This window comes from Schistocerca gregaria, chromosome 10, assembly GCF_023897955.1.
Source record: "Schistocerca gregaria isolate iqSchGreg1 chromosome 10, iqSchGreg1.2, whole genome shotgun sequence".
Classification (NCBI taxonomy): domain Eukaryota; kingdom Metazoa; phylum Arthropoda; class Insecta; order Orthoptera; family Acrididae; genus Schistocerca; species Schistocerca gregaria.
Window position 1 is genome coordinate 129917165 of NC_064929.1, and position 21146 is coordinate 129938310.

At 40.1% G+C, this 21146-nt stretch overlaps 1 protein-coding gene across 5 annotated transcripts in view; it reads right to left on the reverse strand.

Annotated features, from left to right (window-relative positions):
* The window catches only part of LOC126293186 (F-box/LRR-repeat protein 7-like), a 99690-nt gene that overhangs the window by 31023 nt on the left and 47521 nt on the right, over window positions 1–21146 (reverse strand). For all 5 annotated transcript variants that reach the window (XM_049986297.1, XM_049986298.1, XM_049986301.1 and 2 more), the window contains 2 exons: window positions 19398–19711; window positions 9421–9606 (listed from right to left, as the gene is read on the reverse strand). In XM_049986297.1, coding sequence (XP_049842254.1) covers window positions 9421–9606; window positions 19398–19711 — 500 coding nt within the window. The remainder of the gene's footprint in view (window positions 1–9420; window positions 9607–19397; window positions 19712–21146) is intronic.

Consider the following 21146-nt stretch of genomic DNA (forward strand, 5'->3'; position numbering starts at 1 on the left):
CTTAGTCTCTGCTGGAAATATCACTTTGCCACGAAGAAAAATAATCCTGATCCCACTCCTAATGATCCAACTTCCCAAGACACTATCCAAATTGAACCCTGCCTGGAACAGTTCCGTCCTCCATCACAGCGGGACCCACCTCCTCTTCCTCAAAATCACCCTCTCCAAACCTTCCAGGAATTTCTCACTTCCAGCCTTGCCTCTCAATCTTTCTTGAAAAACCTTAATCCCACTCCCAACATCACCACAGCCGAAGCCCAGGCTATCCGTGATCTGAAAGCTGACCGATCCATCATCATTCTTCCGGCTGACAAGGGTTCCACGACCGTGGTACTTGATCGTCGGGAGTATGTGGCTGAGGGACTGCGTCAGCTTTCAGACGACTCTACACACAAAGTTTGCCAAGGTAATCCCATTCCTGATGTCCAGGCGGAGCTTCAAGGAATCCTCAGAACCTTAGGCCCCCTACAAAACCTTTCACCTGACTCCATCAAACTCCTGACCCCACCGACACCTCGCACTCCTACCTTCTACCTGCTTCCTAAAATTCACAAACCCAAACATCCTGGCCGCCCCATTGCAGCTGGTTACCAAGCCCACACAGAACCAACCCATTACATGCAGTCTCCCATCCTTCATCAAAGACACCAACCACTTTCTCGAACGCCTGGAATCTGTACCCAGTCTGTTACCCCCAGAAACCATCCTTGTAACCATTGATGCCACTTCCCTATACACAAATATCCCACACATCCAGGGCCTTGCTGCAATGGAGCACTTCCTTTCATGCCGATCACCTGCCACCCTACCTAAAACCTCTTTCCTCGTCACCTTAGCCAGCTTCATCCTGACCCACAACTTCTTCACTTTTGAAGGCCAGACATACCAACAATTAAAGGGAACAGCCATGGGTACCAGGATGGCCCCCTCGTATGCCAACCTATTTATGGGTCTCTTAGAGGAAGCCTTTTTGGTTACCCAAGCCTGCCAACCCAAAGTTTGGTACAGATTTATTGATGACATCTTCATGATCTGGACTCACAGTGAAGAAGAACTCCAGAGCCGTGTGAAAGCACCCACGTGATTTACCAACTGACCTGCCTACACTGTGACGCCTTCTATGTGGAAATGACCAGCAAAAAACTGTCCATTCGCATGAATGGACACAGGCAGACAGTGTTTGTTGGTAATGAGGATCACCCTGTGGCTAAACATGCCTTGGTGCATGGCCAGCACATCTTGGCACAGTGTTACACCGTCTGAGTTATCTGGATACTTCCCACCAACACCAATCTATCTGAACTCCGGAGATGGGAACTCGCCCTTCAGTATATCCTCTCTTCTCGATATCCGCTAGGCCTCAACCTCCGCTAATTTCAAGTTGCCGCCGCTCATACCTCACCTGTCTTTCAACAACTTTTTGCCTCTGTACTTCCGCCTCGACTGACATCTCTGCCCTTACTCTTTGCCTTTAAATATGTCTGCTTGTGTCTGTGTGTGTGCGGATGGATATGTGTGTGTGTGCACGCGCGAGTGTACACCTGTCCTCCTCTTTTCCCCCTAAGGGGGGTCTTTCCGCTCCCGGGATTGTAGTGACTCCTTGCCCTCTACCTTAGAGCCCACATCCTTTCGTCTTTCCCTCTCCTTCCCTCTTTCCTGAAGAAGTGGCCATCGGTTGTGAGGGCTAGTAATTCTGTGTGTGTGTTTTGTTCATTGTGCCTGTCTGCCCACGCTTTCCCGCTTGGTGGGTCTTGGAATCTGTTTTATACGCCATGCCGAAAACAGCTAGTTCAAAGTCTACTCATATAAGGCAGTGACTTGCAACAAGGAGGTTAGTTGATGCTTTTCTTAAGACTTCTTATTTTCCTGTCACTTAGGATTCTTTTTTAGCACTATCCTTTAGTAATATGAATTACTCTTTATATGCGATTCTAAACTGTGTTTCCCTTTTCTCTCATATTAGGCTTCGAGTGTTAATAAATCTCACTTAACTCAGCATGCAGATGGAATCGCACATAAAGCTAATGTTGAACGAAAGTCAAAATTGAAGCAAACTCTTTTAACCTATAAATCTGGCGAATCCTCCGAAAAAAAAACAAGTTCTGCAGTGATTTGTGTCATGCACTTGTGGCAGCAAACATCCCCTTTTGGATACTAGAAAACCCTATTTTCAGAAGTTTTCTTGAAAAGTACTGCCAACAGTCTATTCCTGCAGAGTCAACTTTACGCAAGAATAATGTGGATTCAGCTTACAATGCTGCATTGCACAGAATCCGAGAAATGTTGGAGAATCTTGTATATGGATTTCTGTGGATGAAACTACTGACAGTCTTGGCCGTTACATAGCAAACCTGATTATTGGCAAACTAGATCCAGATGCTCCATCCAGGGCTCATTTGATTTACTAAAAACAGCTTGCAAAAACTACCCAACAAACAATAGCACAGTTTGTAAACAATGGGCTTAAGATGCTATACCCAAACTGAGTGGATGAGAATAAGCTGCTTCTGGCCGTCACTGATGCTGCTGCGTATATAATAGCAGCGTTTCAACTATTAAAGATATTCGACCCATTTATGCTGCACGTAACTTTTGTAGTGCAGAAGATCAACCGCATAGCAGATCAAGTAAGGCTACAATTTCCTAAAGTAAATAAAGTAATATCTATGGCGAAGAAAATTTTTGTAAGGCACCATCAAGAATACAGGCATTCAAAGAACAGCTTCCAGATGTCCCATTGCTGCCAGAGCCAGTTGTCACCCGCTGGGGCACGTGGCTGATAGCAGCAGAATACTATAGTACGCACGTCTCAGCTGTTCAGAAGGTGGTTGAAAATATACCGGAGGATGCTGCACCCGTAACTGCAGCAATGGAGTTACTCAAAGATTCTTCTTTAAAATGGGACTTATCTTACATTAGGGCCCACTACACATTTATGGCAAGAATAATTTCACAATTAGAACGTTCAGGGAGACCTATCCACGACAATATTTCTTTGCTTGAAGAAGTCAAAATGAAAATTAATGAAGCGTCAGGTGAAGAAGGGGAAAAAGTACCGGCAAAAATGCAAACGGTTTTGCAGAAGAATACTAACACTGGCCTGATGGAGTTGTGTGCAGCTGCCGACATACTTAATGGAAAATCCAGCACTCCTGACTGCAGCATTCCTGTCTAACGTGCCGAAAATGAAGTACGCCCCTGTCACATCTGTTGATGTAGAACGTTCTTTTTCAGCATATAAATTGATTCTGACTGACAAGCGCCACAGTTTTTCACTAGAAAACCTAGAAAAGATTTTGGTTATTTATTGTAAAGCCAACTATGGTCAGAATATGTGAAACTATGAATGTATTAATTAAACAATTGCCCCATCTTTTTTGGGGAGATCTTTATCTTGCAGGAACTCAAAAATATTTGGATTTATGTTCAACTTTAATGTTGTAGATTGCTGTGCTGTGTAACTGTATAAATATTCGTTCTCCTTGTTTTAATGACTAATAAGATGTTCATAATGTCAACACTGTGTATTTTAATTTATTTTTATTTTCTCTGCATCATTTTTATTAGAGCCTATTTTAGGTTTAATATAGCCTAAATGAACTATGGAAGGAGCCTATTTTAAGTGCCTAAAAAACACTTTTTTACGACCTAAAAATCCGTGGTCTAGTGATCACCATTCTCCCATGGGTATCCTGTACTTGGCATACAGAAATCTTCCAGCAGGCAGCTGTACACTGTGTTCAGTTCTGAGCCAGGAGATGGCTCTGCACTTCACAGCCCCGACATTGAGCCGTCCCGACATCGAGCCGCCCATGTGCTGCGGTGCCTCCACTACAAGCAATCACTGCACTGTACCACCGCCCTGCTTTGCAGCGTCCGCACCATTCCATTTTTGCGTCACGTTGTCTAGGCATCGAACCAACTTCTTGTCGTGCCATCTCGGCACCACGGCACCGTAATGCCACTCGTCGCACCATACTGCGATCTCAACGTGGCAGAATGTGTTGCACTACAGACATTGCTCAGATATGAACTGGTTATACATTAGCGGATTTGTTTATGCTATTCTTAATGACACTGGATGGTCTTCAGGTTCTTATACAGAACTACTCATGCCGTTAATAGCTGTGTTCCTTACTTCAACTGTGGCAGTCCTCGGTAATTGCGCACCATCCTTGCTACAGTGTCTGGATGTGAAATCTGAAGAGATGCTGCTTATATCCTCCTGGAATGCTACAAACATGAAGGAGAGGTCCCAGAATGAGATTTTCACTCTGCAGCGGAGTGTGCACTGATACGAAACTTCCTGGCAGATTAAGACTGTGTGCCAGACCGAGACTCGAAATCAGCACCTTTGCCTTCCACAAGGCTCACAGGAGAGCTTCTGTGAAGTTTGTAAGATAGGAGACGACGTACTGGCAGAATTGAAGCTGTCAGGATGCGGGTTGTGAGTCGTGCTTGGGTAGCTCAGTTGGTAGAACACTTACCCACAAAAAAAAAAAAAAAAAAAAACGTCCAGAGTTCAAGTTTCGGTCCAGCACACAGTTTTAATCTGCCAGGGAGTTTCATGAAGGACAGCCTTTCTTACTTCCAATCATTGCACTGAATGAGACATGGGACAAACCTTACAAGCTGCATCTGAAAACAGAACATTGCATGTCATCGTGACAATCAACCATTTGTCAGAATCTCGGTAATTTGAACATTGTGGTGGATGTCGTGTGGGACTGTGACAGTTTAATCCCCATGTATACCATAATTTTTGGAAGACAACCCGTGACCAGCTCTCAGAAAAGTGGTGATCCTTTCTGTAGAACTCATCCAGTAAATATGAGACCAATTTGTTTGATCGGTGGTGTCAGGAAGTCCTCTGACAACAGTTGTACTCCTTGAACTTCAGCCGTTGTGACTTCAACTTGATTCCTAAGATGAAGGAACCATTTCATTTCATGGCATTAACTTCAGAACTGATATAGAGACTCATCAGACAGACTGCACCATTCAAACTGTCAACACAAGTAATGTGGCTAAATTTATACCACAATCATCACATCGCTAACAACAGCTTCTACACAATTCTGTTGACTACTCTGAAGACTGCAAAACTTTGAGACACGTTATCTTTTCTCTATTAGTTGTTAAAAAAAAACTGTCTAGTGTAGCATGCAAAGCTGCATGAAGCCAGTCTTTGGGCTAAAGACAACAACAACAACAACAACAACAACAACAAAAGAAACTACAAAAACTATCACCATTGAAGTTCCTGCCTTCATATGTGGATTGCTAACTGCATTCTTTTCCTTCTCTTTTCTTCCTTTTGTTTTCTTTGTTCTTGATGTATGAGGCCTGTTCAAAAAATTCCAGAACATTTGTAATTTAGTGCCAATGGTGTGTTGGAGCAAAATGTGGTTAGCATCCCTGCACATGCTTATGTTTAATGTGTAACTGCCAGAAGTTTCATTGTTTTATGTCAGTTATTGTTCAGTGCTGTGGTGAGTAGAATGTTGAGTCACGCAGTTTGAGAATTTCGAGATGGCAGAGTTAGAGGAGCAACGTACCCGTATCCAATTTTGTATTAAACTCAAGAAAACCCTTACAGAGACACACCTAATGATGCAGAAATCCTACAGTGATGAGTACTTAAGTCATATTCGGTCTTACGAATGGTTCACGCAGTTTAAAAATGGGCATACGGACATTAAAGACGACACTCATTGAGGATGCCCTTCGACGCCAACTGCTGATGCTCATGTCAGAAATGTCAACAAAATTGTGCATGCAAATTGTAGATTGCAGAAGAATTTAACATTTCAGCTTGGTCGTCTAATAAAATCCTGACACAGCATCTTGAAATGCATCATGTTGCCACCAAGTTAGTCTCACAGCTCACGAGTTGAGACCAGAAATACCTTTGCCTCACAATGTGTGAAGAGCTTTTGGATTACACAAATGGGAATGAGTTGTTCCTTAAGATAATCATAACTGGTGATGGGATGTGGGTCTGGGATTATGATGTTGAGACAGAGTTCAACCTTCACAATGGGTAGGTAAGGTTCACCCATGAAGAAGAAGATGATGATGAAGAAGAAGAGGAAGAAGAAGAAGGGAAAAAAGAGAAAGAAAGAAAGAAAGAAAGAAAGAAAGAAAACTCATCAGGTGAGATCAGATGTCAAGTCCAGCTTTGAAGGATTAGTTCATCACGAATTCGTGCCTCAGTGACAAACTTAATCGATGGTACTATCAGGATGTGTTGTGACGCCTGCAAGAAAATACGAGAAGGAAACAGCCTGAAATGTGGCGGGACAATTCATGGCCCTCGCATCGCAATAACACAGCCACGCATTTGTCCCTGTTGGTGCGTGCCTACTGCACAAAAAGCAAAACTGCTGTCCTGCCTCATCTTCCGTACTCTCCAGACTGGGCCCTTGTGGACATTTTTGTTTATTTCCAAAGTTCAAAATGTGTCGAAAGGACAAACATTTGCAACAATAGACAAGATAAAAGAATATTTGCAGACAACGAATGATCTTGGGGGAGGCTATTGATATTAAAGTGATGTCTGAAATTTGGTATTCTTGGCACATTCTCAACACTGTGGATCACGGAATATTGAATTCCCTAACAATTTCCAAAAAGGAATGTCCCACAAGTCTAACTCCAACTACCATTCTGCACTAAAAGTCTTAATTCCCATTGTGCGACCATAGTCACATCAGATTTAACACAAATCACCTGAGTACATATGACAGCTCCACCAATGCACTGCCCTTTTATCTTGCATATACGATACTGGCACCATCTGTATATTTTATTTTTTTATTTACACATCAAGTTCCGTAGGACCAAATTGAGGAGCAAATCTCCAAGGTCATGGAATGTGTCATTACGAGAAATTACTACATAAAAGTAATAACAGATGAGAATAAAATGTTTATCAACCCCAAAACATCAGTCCATAAGTTTAAGTAAACACAATCAACAATACAACAAGAATCAGCTTCATTTTTCAAGTAACTCCTCGACAGCATGGAAGGAGTGACCCATTAGGAAACTCTTCAGTTCCAATTTGATAGTGCGTGGATGACTGCTAAGATTTTGGAATTTGAGTGACAGCTTATTGAAAATGGAAGCAGCAGTTTACTGCACACCTTTCTGCACAAGAGTTGAGGAAGTCTGATCCAAATGCAGGTTTGATTTCTGCCACGTATTAACTGAGTGAAAGCTGCTTATTCTTGGGAATAAGATAATATTGTTAACAAGAAATGACACCCATTTCTGAGCCAAAAAAATATCCTTTTAGAATGGTAAGAGTTACCCCAAAATATAATACCATATGACATAGCAAAGTAGACTAATTTTCATGTTGAACAATCACTCACTCCAGATACCATTTGAATAGTAAAACTGGCCGCATTAAGTTTTTGAATGAGATCCTGAATGTGGGCTTTCCATGATAGTAAACTATCTATCTGAATATCTAAAAATGAAGTTGATGTGACTTACCAAACAAAAGCGCTGGCAGGTCGATAGATACACAAACATACACACAAAATTTAAGCTTTCGCAACCAACGGTTGCTTCTTCAGGAAAGAGGGAAGGAGAGGGAAAGAAGAAAGGATGTGGGTTTTAAGGGAGAGGGTAAGGAGTCATTCCAATCCCGGGAGCGGAAATACTTACCTTAAGGGGAAAAAAGGACAGGTATACACTTGCCAATGTTGCACACAACATCCTTTACTACCAAGCTAGTGTCATCAGCAAACAGGAATATTTTAGAGTTACCAGTAACCTTAGAGGGCGCGCGCGCACACACACACACACACACACACACACACACACACACACACACACACACACACACACACACAAGCAGTTACGCTGCTGAAAATGTCTGCTTGTGTCTGTCTGTGTGTGTGTGTGTGTGTGTGTGTGTGTGTGTGTGTGTGTGTATACCTGTCCTTTTTCCCCTTAAGGTAAGTCTTTCCGCTCCTGGGATTGGAATGACTCCTTACCCTCTCCCTTAAAACCCACACCCTTTCGTCTTTCCCTCTCCTTCCCTCTTCCCTGAAGAAGCAACCGTTCGTTGCGAAAGCTTGAATTTTGTGTGTATGTTTGTGTTTGTTTGTGTATCTATCGACCTGCCAGCGATTTTGTTTGGTAAGTCACATCAACTTTGTTTTTAGATTTATTTTTCCCATGTGGAGTGTTTCCCTCTATTATATTCATGAATATCTAGAAATTTGAACTGTTCAGTTTCACTAATCATATGCCCATTTTGTGAAAGTAAAATGTTAGGTTTTGTTGAATTGTGTGTTAGAAACTATAAAAACTGAGTCTTATCATGATTTAGCATCAGTTTATTTTCTACAAGCCATAAACTTATGTCATGAACTGCACAATTCGAAACCTAGCCAATGTTGCACACAACATCCTTTACTACCAAGCTAGTGTCATCAGCAAACAGGAATATTTTAGAGTTACCAGTAATCTTAGAGGGCATATCATTATACAAATATGTAGCAGGAGTGGCCCCAACCCTGCACTAGGCTTCGCAATGCAGGTGACTTGGTACTCACTCCCCAACGCTTCCTGCAACTGTTGGCCCACACATCCACCACGTGATCTACCTAGCAGCAGAACCTCCTCTTTTCTGCTAGACTTTGCAACTAACCTAGGCCTCCTAATTGCTGAGGACTGCCGCATGTTCCCTACATGTACAGCTGCAAGAGGCTCCTCTCCACTCAACTCTGACAGTTGGTCAAATCTACTGCATATACACAAGGTGTAACTGTCTGAATACCTCCTCCTCCTAGCTGCCTTCTTGCCAACTGCCAGTTCCCATTCCCAACAACCCTTTACCCTCCTCAACCTGTCTAGTTCCTCCTTTGCGTGTTGTAACTTCACCTGAAGTGCACAAATCTTACGCTCCTGCTCCTCTATCAACTTATTTCTACTACAGATTCTGCATTCCCGGGAGAGGATCTCACTAGAATGTGCATATCACTGTCCTATGACTTTTGTCACTTCGGTGTTGATAACTGCATTATGTGCAAAATGTCTGAGATTACTATTAATATTGTCTATTAAGTCATTAATACACAATATGAACAGCAACTGTCCCAACACACTACCGTGCCATGCCTGAAGTTAGTTCTATATCTCTCAATGCCTATCTGCCTAAGCTAACATGTTAAAACCTCAATCCGGTCACAAATTTTGTTGATATCCCATGTGATAGTACCTTTATTAACAAGTGTAGGTGTGGTACAGACTCAAATGCTTTACGTGATATGATACATAGAAAACACTCCTTGCATCCACCTGGTCGTCTCTGAGCATGTAATTCTGTGAATATATATTGCAACGGTGCAAAATACTTAACAAGATTTATGCTTAAAATAGTATTAATGACAAGTAGCTTACTTAAATGCAAGAGACATCACTTGAGGTACGAGTGGAGACACCCGTTCAGCATGCAGCTCTTGAAGATTGTGTAGTTCACCAAGAGCTTCGAACACCTCAGTCTCCATCTCGGGTGGCACGTTGTAATGGAGTAGTCGCAGTTTCCTAACTGATGTGTTATGCTGTTTCAGCAGAGTCACAACACACCTGTTGGCAAATGACATTTCATTTTTTAAACAATGGAAAACCCAGAATGGAATGTAACATGTGAAGGATAGTTGCTACACACACACAAACACACAAGCTTCAGTTGCCTGAGACTGCAGTTGTGTGTGAGTTATCTTTGGTTGAGTGGTGTGTGTGTGTGTGTGTGTGTGTGTGTGTGTGTGTGTGTGTGTGTGTGTTTTTCTGTCCCTTTATTTTTGACAAATACCTTGTTGGCTGAAAGCTCATTTTGTGACAGTCTTTTTGCTGTGCCTATCTGTGACTCAGCATCTCCGCTATATGGTGTGTAATAACTATCCTTTTCATAATGTTATTTTATTTTATTTACATGTATTCATCTGGATGTACATGATTACTCTGCAATTCACAATTAAGTGCCTGGGATAGGGTTCATCAAACTACCTTCAAGATAATTCTCTACTCTGCCACTCTCAAAAGGTCCATGGGACAAATTAATACTTAGATCTCTATGTTTGAGCTCCAATCTCTCTCATTTTATTATTATAAATCCTCCCTATATATGTGGGCACCAAAAAAATATTTTGGTGATTAAAATTTCATGAAAGATCCTATTCCAGCAAAAATCATCTCTGCTGTAATGACTGCCACCCCAGTTCGCATCTCATATCTGTGGCACTTTCTCCCCTATTTTGCAATAACACAAAACACGCTGCCCTTCACTGAACTTTTTCAACGTCCTCTGTCAATCCTATCTGATGCCGATTCCACACTGTGGATCAACACTCCAGAAGCGGGGAGACAATCATCGTGTAAGCATTCACTTTATTCGACCTGCTAATTCTCTAAAGCAGTGTCGTACGTAAGCGACAAAAGTGGCCAACAGCGCGCGACAGCTTCAGCTGACAAAACACAACCACAGGTTTTGTTGCGGAAGTGTCCAACGTGGGCGGCATCTGTGTCTCTGCCTGAATCCTGCTGCAACTGGCGATGTTTGAATTCAAACATGTTTGAATTCAAACATGTTTGAATTCAAACATGTTTGAATCTTGTTGCTGCATCATGTGTGACAGAGCGACAGCCATGTATCTTCTCGGCAAAGCAGTGGAGCAGATGCGATTGCAGCTATGAAATACTTATCCGATTTTAAGAAAAGTATTTGGTGAAAAAATTTGACTCTTCTGCATCTTATAGCTTGATATCTTTAGACGATAAAGGTCTGAATTTGTTTTTGTCATAGTTACTGTGCTGCATGAAATGTTTAAGAATTTGCAGAGGTAAAATCACATTGGGTACACTTTCCGTACAGTTCACTTAAGGCCATACATTATTGCATATGAAATATAGCCAATATATCTAAATTGTTGAGACCAGAATGTTATCTCTTTTCGTTCTTGAAGTATCGGTTGTTATACCTGAGGACAAGTCACATACAGTGCATCCATACCTTTCCTCCGCTTCGGAAATCGAGTGGTCATAAAATCGTCGTATCTCAAACAGTTCAAGATATCAAAATGACAATTGTGGAAATGACAGCACACAGAAAGGACTACTTTATCGTATGATTAACACTTGATACATTTTTGCAAATGCATGAGCGGAGTGAAAACAAGACTCCCTGTAAATTACAACATGAGGTTTTGTCCGAATTTTCATAACCAAACAAGGAGAGATAAACAAGGTACCAAAGTTACCAGTGTGAGGTCTAGTTTTCCATGAAAATAATTTAACTGCTTCAAAGAAATCACGATAATTAACAAAACCTTAATTAGTGAGTTGATGAAAAACAAATATTTTACGAAAAGCTGTTGCCAAGCTATGTAAATGAAATGTCAAAAATTTTATCTGTTCAAGGCCTAGCTATTCTGCACATAAAAGGATACATTGGTGTGGTATTTAAATGTCAAAAAGGCTTCCTTCGAATCAGTACGTTAGGAAGGCAAATGAGGAGTCAGTAGGACTGGACAAAACTTGAAACTAAAAAATTGAAAGAAAGTGTCAAATATTTTATGAAATTATTTGTGTAAAAGAAATAAGTAGATCAGAGAAACCTTCTATGTTAATTTGAATGATACTCAAAACCATGAACAGAAAATGAGGTGCACCAAACGTTTCCCTAATATTTTTTATTTCATACATTTAAACAAACGTTTGCTTTTATTTTCAAAAATTTTGTATGTTTTTCTTTTACAGACTATTTAGATGAATAGAGACACTTTGCCTTAATGCCGACTTCTGATGAATTATATTTGAAACATAAAATATCTGTAAAATTTAATGGTTCATTGTAATTTATTAGGAATTAAAATTTGTTTGATATACTGGGATAAGTATGTATACACTTAAAGATCAAATTCTTTGGCAAGACCTTAAAAATGTACTTAGCGAAGCAGTGTAAATAGTATACATAAAACTTTGTAGGGACCGATGATATCGGCAGTTTGGTCCCTTAGGCATTCACACACATTTTGAAAACTTTGTATACACAATTTTAACTGAGTCAGTTTAAACCTGGGACCTTTCCAAAGCATGTAATCACAAACCGTAATGCTACCACTACACCACAGCTAGCTATTGATTCTTATTAGCAATCAGTGCATTTATTTATGCATTTAGGGTAGTTAGTGATGTAGTCAGTCGTTCATCTGCATTTATTGGCTGTTATAAGTTCTTGATCATGTAAAAAACATTCATATATAATTTATTGATAAGATAGTTGAACACTCTTCTGCTCATTCATGTGTAACTGAAGAATTTGCCTGGTAATCTTCGTAGTTGATGATATTTATGAAATTCTCTATGGCGATTCTTCCCTTTGTAAATTTCATACACAGCATTCCTTTTTGCTTTATTTTCTTAAGCAGACCTAATTCTACAGCCTTACTCTCGAGCTACAATATTCTATAGGCTAGGGATGCCGTTTTATAGAAACAGCTGGTTGGCTCTAAGCAGCCATCTTGTAGCGTGACTTAGTTGCTCACACGCAGGACACCCGAGCTTTTCGCCTCGATGCTGCTTCTTGTCACTGGAATGTCGCGTATCCAGACATTGCTCACTGTTGGTCGCTTTTATTGCTCACATAGGGCACGGCCTAAGTGTTCAACCAGTAAATCAGTCTTTGGCATTCTTTCACCTCAACATTATTATGTCATCATTCCAATTTAAATTATTCGTAATTGTAATCCCTACATATTTAGTTTAATTTACAGCCTACAAATTTGTGTGTTTATCATGTAACTGAAATTCAGTGGATTCATTTCACACTTTTCATTATTCATAGTCAACTGCCACTTCTCGCACCATATACGTATCTTGCCTAAATCATTTTGCATTTTGTTTTGATCACCCAAGGACTTTACAAGATGGTAAATGACAGCATCACCTGCAAACAATCTAAGAGGGCAGCTCAGATTGCACAGGAACAACAGAGGGCTATAAGACTTCCTTGGGAAATTCCAGATATTACTTCTGTTTCAGTCTGTAACTTTCAGCCAGTTACGATGAACAGTAACATTTCTGAAAGGCCACATAACTGAGATGACACTCCTTAAGCACACAATTTGATTAGAGGTCACTTGTGAGGAACACTGTTAAAAGCCTTCTGGAAATTTAAAAATATGGAACATACCCAGAATAAAGATCTAGTTGTATTTCACAAGACTCATATTTTCTGTATCCACGTTGGCTGTCCGTCAATAAATCTTTTTCTTTGAGGTGATTGACAATGTTCTTGGAAAAAGGCACAGGTCAAACTTGTCTATAAGAAAGGTAGTAAAAGTGGTTTACAAAACTGCCATCTAATATACTAGACATCAATGTGGTATATAATCTTAGAACATATTCTGAGGTCAAACATAATGAAGTGTCTTAACGCCAGCCAGGATGATCCTGTCACACTTTTCTCACGTGACATACTGAAAGCTTTGGATCAAGGCAATCGCATAGATGCTATATTCATTGATTTCTGAAAAGCATTTCACTCAATACCATTCTTCATTTGTTGTTAAAAGTGTGATCAAATGGGGTACCAAGTGAAATTTGTGACTGAATTGAGGACTTTTTGGTAGGTGGTATGCATGTTATCTCGGATGTAGGGTCATTATCAGATGAAGTAACTTCCAGTGGAAGTGTGTTGGGATCCTTACCGTTCATGGTGTTTATTAATGGCCTCGCAGAACAATATTAATATTGACCTCACTGTTTTTGCAGATGGTGCAATTATTTAGGATGATGTACTGTCTGAAAGAAGCTGCATAAATATTCAGTCATATATTGATAAGATTTAAAAGTGGTGCAGGGATTGTCAACTTGCTTTAAATGTAAAATTCTGCCCTTCACAAAATGAAAAAATGTAGGATCCTATGACTATGATAGTGAGTCACTGTTGGAATCAGTCACACAAAATTTCACAAATTTTCCTCAAAATTTGAAACTATTTATTTTTAAGCAAAATTGCAAAATAATAATCATAATTGTGGAATCACATCATTTGAAGTTAACTGCGGAAATTGATTTTAGTTATATCAATGAAAACTGAATATCAATGAGAACTGATTCTACAACACTTCAATATATGCTATATACCTGAGCAGCCATCAGGTTGTTTGATGATGATGCTGTCATTTAATGTCTAGTTAAGTCATCAGAAGAACAAAACAAATTGCAGGATGATTTAGAAAAAACAACCTGTATGGTGCAAAAATTGGCAACTGACCCTAAGTAATGAAACTTATGAGGTATTCCACGTGAGTGATAAAAGCAATCTGTTAAACTTCGGTTACGTGATAGATCAGTCAAATCTAATGGCTGCAAATTCAGCTAAATACCTAGGAATTATTATAACAGACAACTTAAATTGAAAAGAACACATAGAAAATGTTTTGGGGAAAGTGAATCAAAGCCTGCATTTTTTTGGCGTAACACTTAGAAGATACAACATATCTACTAAAGGGACTGCCTACACTAAGCTTGTCTGTCCTGTTTTGGAGTACCTTTGTGTTGTGTGGGATCCTTAGTGGATAGAGTTAAAGGAGTACATCAAGATAGTTCAAAGAAGAGCAGCACACATTGTGTTATCAAGAAGCAGGAGAGAGTGTCACTGACATGATACAGGATTTGGGGTAGACATAATTAAAACAAAGGCTTTTTCGTTGCGGTGGAATCTTGTCTTGAAATTTCAATCACCAACTTTCTCCTCCGAATAAAAAAATATTTTGTTAATGCTGATCTACACAGGTAGAAATGATCATCATGATAAAATAAGGGGAATCAAAGGTCGCACAGAAAGATATTGGTGCCTGTTTTCACGCACGCTGTTCGACAGTGAAATAATAAGATAATTATTGTGAAGATAGTTCAATGAACCCTCTGTCAGGCACTTAAGTGTGATTTGCAGGGTACCCATGTAGATTGTATTGAATTGAACAGTTCATAAGGTGAGGGACCCTCCACTACATACAGTATGAAACAGAGATTACTGCATAATAGGTGTAAAACAAAGTGTAAGGCAGTAGATAAAGACAACCTAAAGAAATTCTGGTCGTATGTAAAGGCTGTTAGTGGCACCAGAGTTAGTGTCCAGTCCATAGTGAATGAGACAGGAAACGAAATTGAGGGTACAAAGCAAAAGATGAAATGCTTAACTCCATTTTCAACTGTTCCTTTACAAAGGAAAATCCAGGAGCATTGTCTCAATTTAATCCTCGTAGCACTGAAAACAAAGATGAATCAAACAAGTATTAGTGTCAGCGGTGTTGAGAAACAGCTGAAATTGTTAAAATTGAACAAAGCTCCAGGGCTTGGTGGAATCCCTGTCAGATTCTATACTGAATTTGTGATTGAGTTAGCCTCTCTTCTAACTCTAATCTATCATAGATTCCTCAAACAAAAAACTGTGCACAGTTCTTTACATCATGCCCACCTACAAGAAGGGCAATAGAAGTGATCCACAAAACTACCACCCAATATCCTTGACATCAATTTGTTGCAGAATCTTAGGACATATACTAAGCTCAAATATAATGAGTTATCTTGAACAGAATGGCCTCCTCAATGCCAAACAGCATTGAAAATGTCGAGCATGTGAAACCCAACTGGCACTTTTCTCACATGACAAATCTTAAGTTTTGGATCAAAGCAATATTTCATGATTTCCAAGAAGCATTTGACTCAGAGCCACACGTACTCATATTGTCAAAAGTACGATCATATAGGGCATCAAGTGAAATTTGTGACTGGATTGAGTACTTTTTGATAGGGAGGATGCAGCATGTTATCTCGGATGGGTAGTTGTCAGCAGATGTAGAAGTAATTTCTGATGGTGCTCCAGGGAACTGTGTTGGAACCCTTACTGTTCATGTTGTATATTAATGACCTTGCAGACAATATTAATAATAAAATCAGCCTTTTTTGCACATGATGCAGTTAGCTACAATGAACCACTACTTGAAAGAAGCTGTGTAAGTATTCAGTCATATCTCGATAAGATTTCAAAATGGTGCAGGGTTTGGCAACTTGTTTTAAATGTTCAGAAATGTAAAAGAAAAAACTTAATGTACTGTGACTGTAATATCAATGAGTCACTGTTGGAATCTGCCAAGTCATTCAAATACCTGAGTGGAACATTTTGTAGGGATATGAAATGGAATGATCACACAGGCTCAGTCAAGGGTAAAGCAGGTGGTTGACTTTGTTTTATTGTGTTGGGTAAGTACAATGAATCTACAGAAGAGATTGCTTACAAATTACTCGCGCAGCCGTTTATAGAATATTGCTCAAGTGTGTGGGACCCATACCAGTTAGGAATAATGGGGGATATTGAATGTATATAGAGAAAGGTGGCCCAAATGGTCAGAGGTTTGTTAGATCCACAGGACACTGTCACAGTGATACTGAAGGAAATGTACTGGAAGACTAAGAGAGACATAAACTACCCCAAGAAAGTCTATTGACGAAGTTTCAAGACCTGGCTTTAAGTGATGACGGCAACTTCTTATGTATCACTCACATAGGAATCATGAGGATAAGATTAAAATAATTATTGCAAGCACAGAGGCATTTAAACAATCATTCTGCTGGACTCCATACAAGGGTGGAACAGGAAGAAACCCGAATAACTGGTACAATGGGAAATACCCCTGCCATGCATCTCACGGTGGTCTGCAGAGTATACCATATTTACTCAAATCTAAGCCACACTCGAATCTAAGCCACACCTGAAAAATAAGACTCAAAATGAAGAATAAAAAAATTTCCCGAATCTAAGCTGCACCTGAAATTTGAGATTCCAATTTCAAGGAGAGAGAAAAGTTTTAGACCGCACCTCCAAATCTAAACAAAGTTGTTCCATTGTAACATTGGACACAATTTAGGTCGAATGGGTGAAGATACAGCTACAGTAGTTTGGTTCAAGTAGTAAGCTTAGCAGTTAAGCTTTACCAGCTAGCCACTGCAACGTGTCAGGTGCTCCGCCTGTATTTATACAGGTCCTCTTCCTTTATAACGTGCTTTGTCTGGTTTGAATGAATCGCTTATTTTGCTTTGATTTGATAAGTGCCGTTCTCTTTGTTATAGGTGTTTACATCACCCTAAGCTGAAAATGCATTATTTGTTGCATTCTGATTATGACTGTTTCCAACTTGTCACCGCTTATGGAATGACTTGCTTTTGTGTGCACTACCGCCGCTTACAATAAAAAGAAGAGAGGAATTGTCTCATTCATTTAAAATCACTTTTAGTGCACGATATTGGCCACACTTTGGGTCACTAAATGCTTTCCTGCTACTTCAACATTTAAATAATTTGTCTCTTTGCAGTCACTATTGCCTGACGTTGCTCTCATCAATCCCGTATCACAGACCTACAGCACAATTAGAACTTTGTTCCACAAAATAAATAACTCCCTTCTTGAATTTGGCACTATAATGAAAGTGCTTCATTAGGGTTTACTAACACCAACAGGCACAACACAAAATTCCACAAAGCAATAGGTGCCTCTACGTGAAATCTGAATGAGCCCCAGCGTATCAACTTGTGCAAAAGTCTTGTGGATTGTTGGCATTTTTGGGTAAAGAAATTTATTTTTGCTGCTAAGAATATTTATAAAGCTGCTACATTCGAAGATGAACAATACAGAATTTCTATTTACTTCATTGGATAATGTATGAAAATGCAGTGGTCGAAACTCGGACCAGAGAAAAAAAGCATGTGTTCTACTTTCTTTTTTAATTTATTTACTGGCGCAGAGGTTTTGGCACAGTATTTATCTTTGTGCCTGCAAAGCATGCCTGTGTAGTGCTACATATATTCAATGACAGAAGTTAGTTGTGGCCGCACCTACCAACATTTTTCAGAACTTCCGCTTACTTTGCACTCAATTCTAAGCCGCAGGTGAATTTTTGGATTACAAAAACTGGAAAAAAAGTGCTGCTTAGATTCGAGTAAATATGGTAGATGCAGATGAGTACCAGGTTTGTGTAATATTACACATTTTTCAAGGGGAAGAAATATGAATTTAACTTATACTGGTGCAGTGTAGTAACATTTTCAAGAAATGACATATCTACAGATACTTTGTTCCTTCTCTCTCCTGTTTCAGCTCGAAAATTTTGGCCTTACTTTCCTCAGTATCCAAAGTCATTGTAAATGTCTGATGCAGGGGTTGAAACTGCCACTGCACACTGTACTTCTTCCACTCCAATAAAGTAGCATTACGAGACAGACATCGAATGCCAGTTTGCGTTTCAATAAAAAAAGTAATCTTCCCACTGTGGGTCAAAAGTGTAGTGAATCGACTAGTTTTCGTTTTGATCATTTTAACTCCTCCTCAGTCATTTTCGTCTCACTTTTGCCCTACTACGAATGACAAAGAGACTTCGACTTTAACGTTGACAACATTGATGACACAAAGTAAACGGGCCTGTCTCTGGCCATGCACATCTGTAACAAATGGGTGATGTTAGTGGAGAGGTGGAGTGTAGAACTGCAGGATGACAGTGGCCGCGGGCAAGCAGTGTAGGCACTCTCTGGCACCCACGCCCACATTAGTGCATTTGTCCATCCCCATTCTGGGCCGTGTCGCACGTAACAATGGCAACTACTCAGTAAATAAGAGTTTGCAGTCACGTTTCTGTCAAATTCTCGAGCTTTCGCTTGACCCTCGATCTACTGACGTCCGACGGTACCATCTCCGAGATGCGTTTTGCCGCCGTAATTTACTCTCGTTATGTAAATTATGGTCAGCTCACCACAATACATTTTGTTAACTTAATTTTTAATTAATTTCCTTTGCTGTTTCATCTGAATGTAGAAATCTGAAGCAAACTGGCCAAGACATTTTTGAGATTTTTGGTAACAACTTTTCTCTTTCATACATTGCATACATGAAGGATGAGTCACATTACGAGATCTTAAGTAGACAGTGATCTTCCTCTTGTCTTGAAGGTAAAATTTCATCAATATCAGGATGAAACTATGGAGTTGTACAAATCACAAAAAACAAACAAATGGTCAGTCTTCTTCCTATAAATAAATTTTAAAATTTGTTATTTATAAAACTCAATAAGCATAAATTGCAGTTCTAGGTTAAAAAAACAGAATTGCTTGAGATTTTACGAAATTCCTCAAGATTTCCGCAATTACTCCAGGTTTTCCTGAAGAATCTCTACCCTGCAGCAGTGCCTCGCCTTACGGCGATCGAGTCTTTGGCTGCTTCGGTGGTGGTATGTCCACACATTTCCACAGCTCGTTTTGCTCCTTTGTCTTGAGGAGCATTCATTCACACACCAGACTGGAAACCAAAATGCTAATGTACTCACCAGTTTTGCCACACTTCCGACATCCAGCACAATGTGGCAGAAGTTAAGCTGTGCTTTTTTGCCTTCAGGACATATTCCATGTCTCGTGTATTGTAATAGGAGCAGTTGGTGTGTATCTCCTCTAGCTGCGGACAGGCATCCACCAGATCTCGAAGCCTTACAGGTGTCATACTCCACAAGTCCTCGAACACCACCAGACAGGTCAAATGTTCCAAGGTGGACAAGAGTCCCGCAAGTAGCCAGTTACGCAGCATGCTCGCTGGTAGTTTCAGCTTCTGTATTTTTGGGCACTTCTGAAATATATGCTTCATAGTCTGCGGGAAGAACAAATTGCAGTACATCTGTTAGGAAGCTAGTCGCATATTCCACAGATTAAATCTCATTACGGAATGTAACTGTTAACCCTGAGGCTGCTGCACCTGTCTCTTATTCCTGGTGTTTCAACTATAATTTTCTTCTCAGGCAATATCTACAGTTACATATTAATTTTAATTCAGTATTTAAAATTGTTTCAATAATCAATATCAATATTGATGATAGTGATCGTAACAACAATTACCAATGCATCAACTTACACTAATACTCAAAATGTATGACAAGTTTGAAAATACAGCAGTTGAGGGAAAATAAATTTTATAGAATCATTTTATACCGACACATATGTGAAAGTTACTTCAACGATATCTGTATTATAGATACGGATGGGAAGCTTTATTGGATTGAGATGTAAACTGAGTGAGGATATTGTGTTCTTTCCTACCCAGCAAAGGTGGACCACAGAACAATTTTATCGCGTCTTCTACCTGCATTAAAAGGCACACACTTGGGCTTTTGCCTGTGCCAGGGGTACCTGCTCAATCTGTACTCAATATTTCAGGAATGCTTTCTTCAGTGTCTCCCTTTTCCTCACTGGCTATGTCACCACAGAGATAAACACTACCGTAGGTCTAAAAATGGTTACCGGACAGCTTTGCTTCCCCCCCCCCCCCTTCCCCAAATCCCTTGCCACCCCCGTCCCAAGAGTTTCTGATGTGATTTTGGTACTAATTCTGAAAGTTACCATCACTTTCAGATTCTCTGGGTTCAGAGGAACTATCAGTTACAGATATTGTTGGAACATAAGGATGTAATGAAGCAAAGTGGGACATTACATAATGAACAGATAAAAACTAAACTCAGCCCGAACAGGCCATGAAGGCCCAACGCTACCGACCCCCTCAGCCCACAGGTGTCACTGGATGCAAATATGGAGGGGCGTGTGGTCAGAACCCCATTCTCTCAGCTGTATGTCAGGTTATGAGGCCAATAATGAGCAGACAGATGTTAGTTAATTTGGACAATGTCATACTAATACACAGTATATCTAAAAACAAAGATGTTAAAAACAAAGATTCCAAGACTTACCAAGCGAGAAAGCGCCGGTAGACAGGCACAATAAATAAAACACACAAACACACACACAGAATTTCTAGCTTTCGCAACCGACGGTTTGCTTCTTCAGGAAAGAGGGAAGGAGAGGGAAAGACAAAAGGATGTGGGTTTTAAGGGAGAGGGTAAGGAGTCATTCCAATCCCGGGAGCGGATAGACTTACCTTAGGGGGAAAAAAGGACAGGTGTACACACACACACACACACACACACACACACACACACACACACACACACACACACACACACACACACATATCCATCCTCACACACACACACACACACACACACACACACACACACACACATCCATCCGCACAT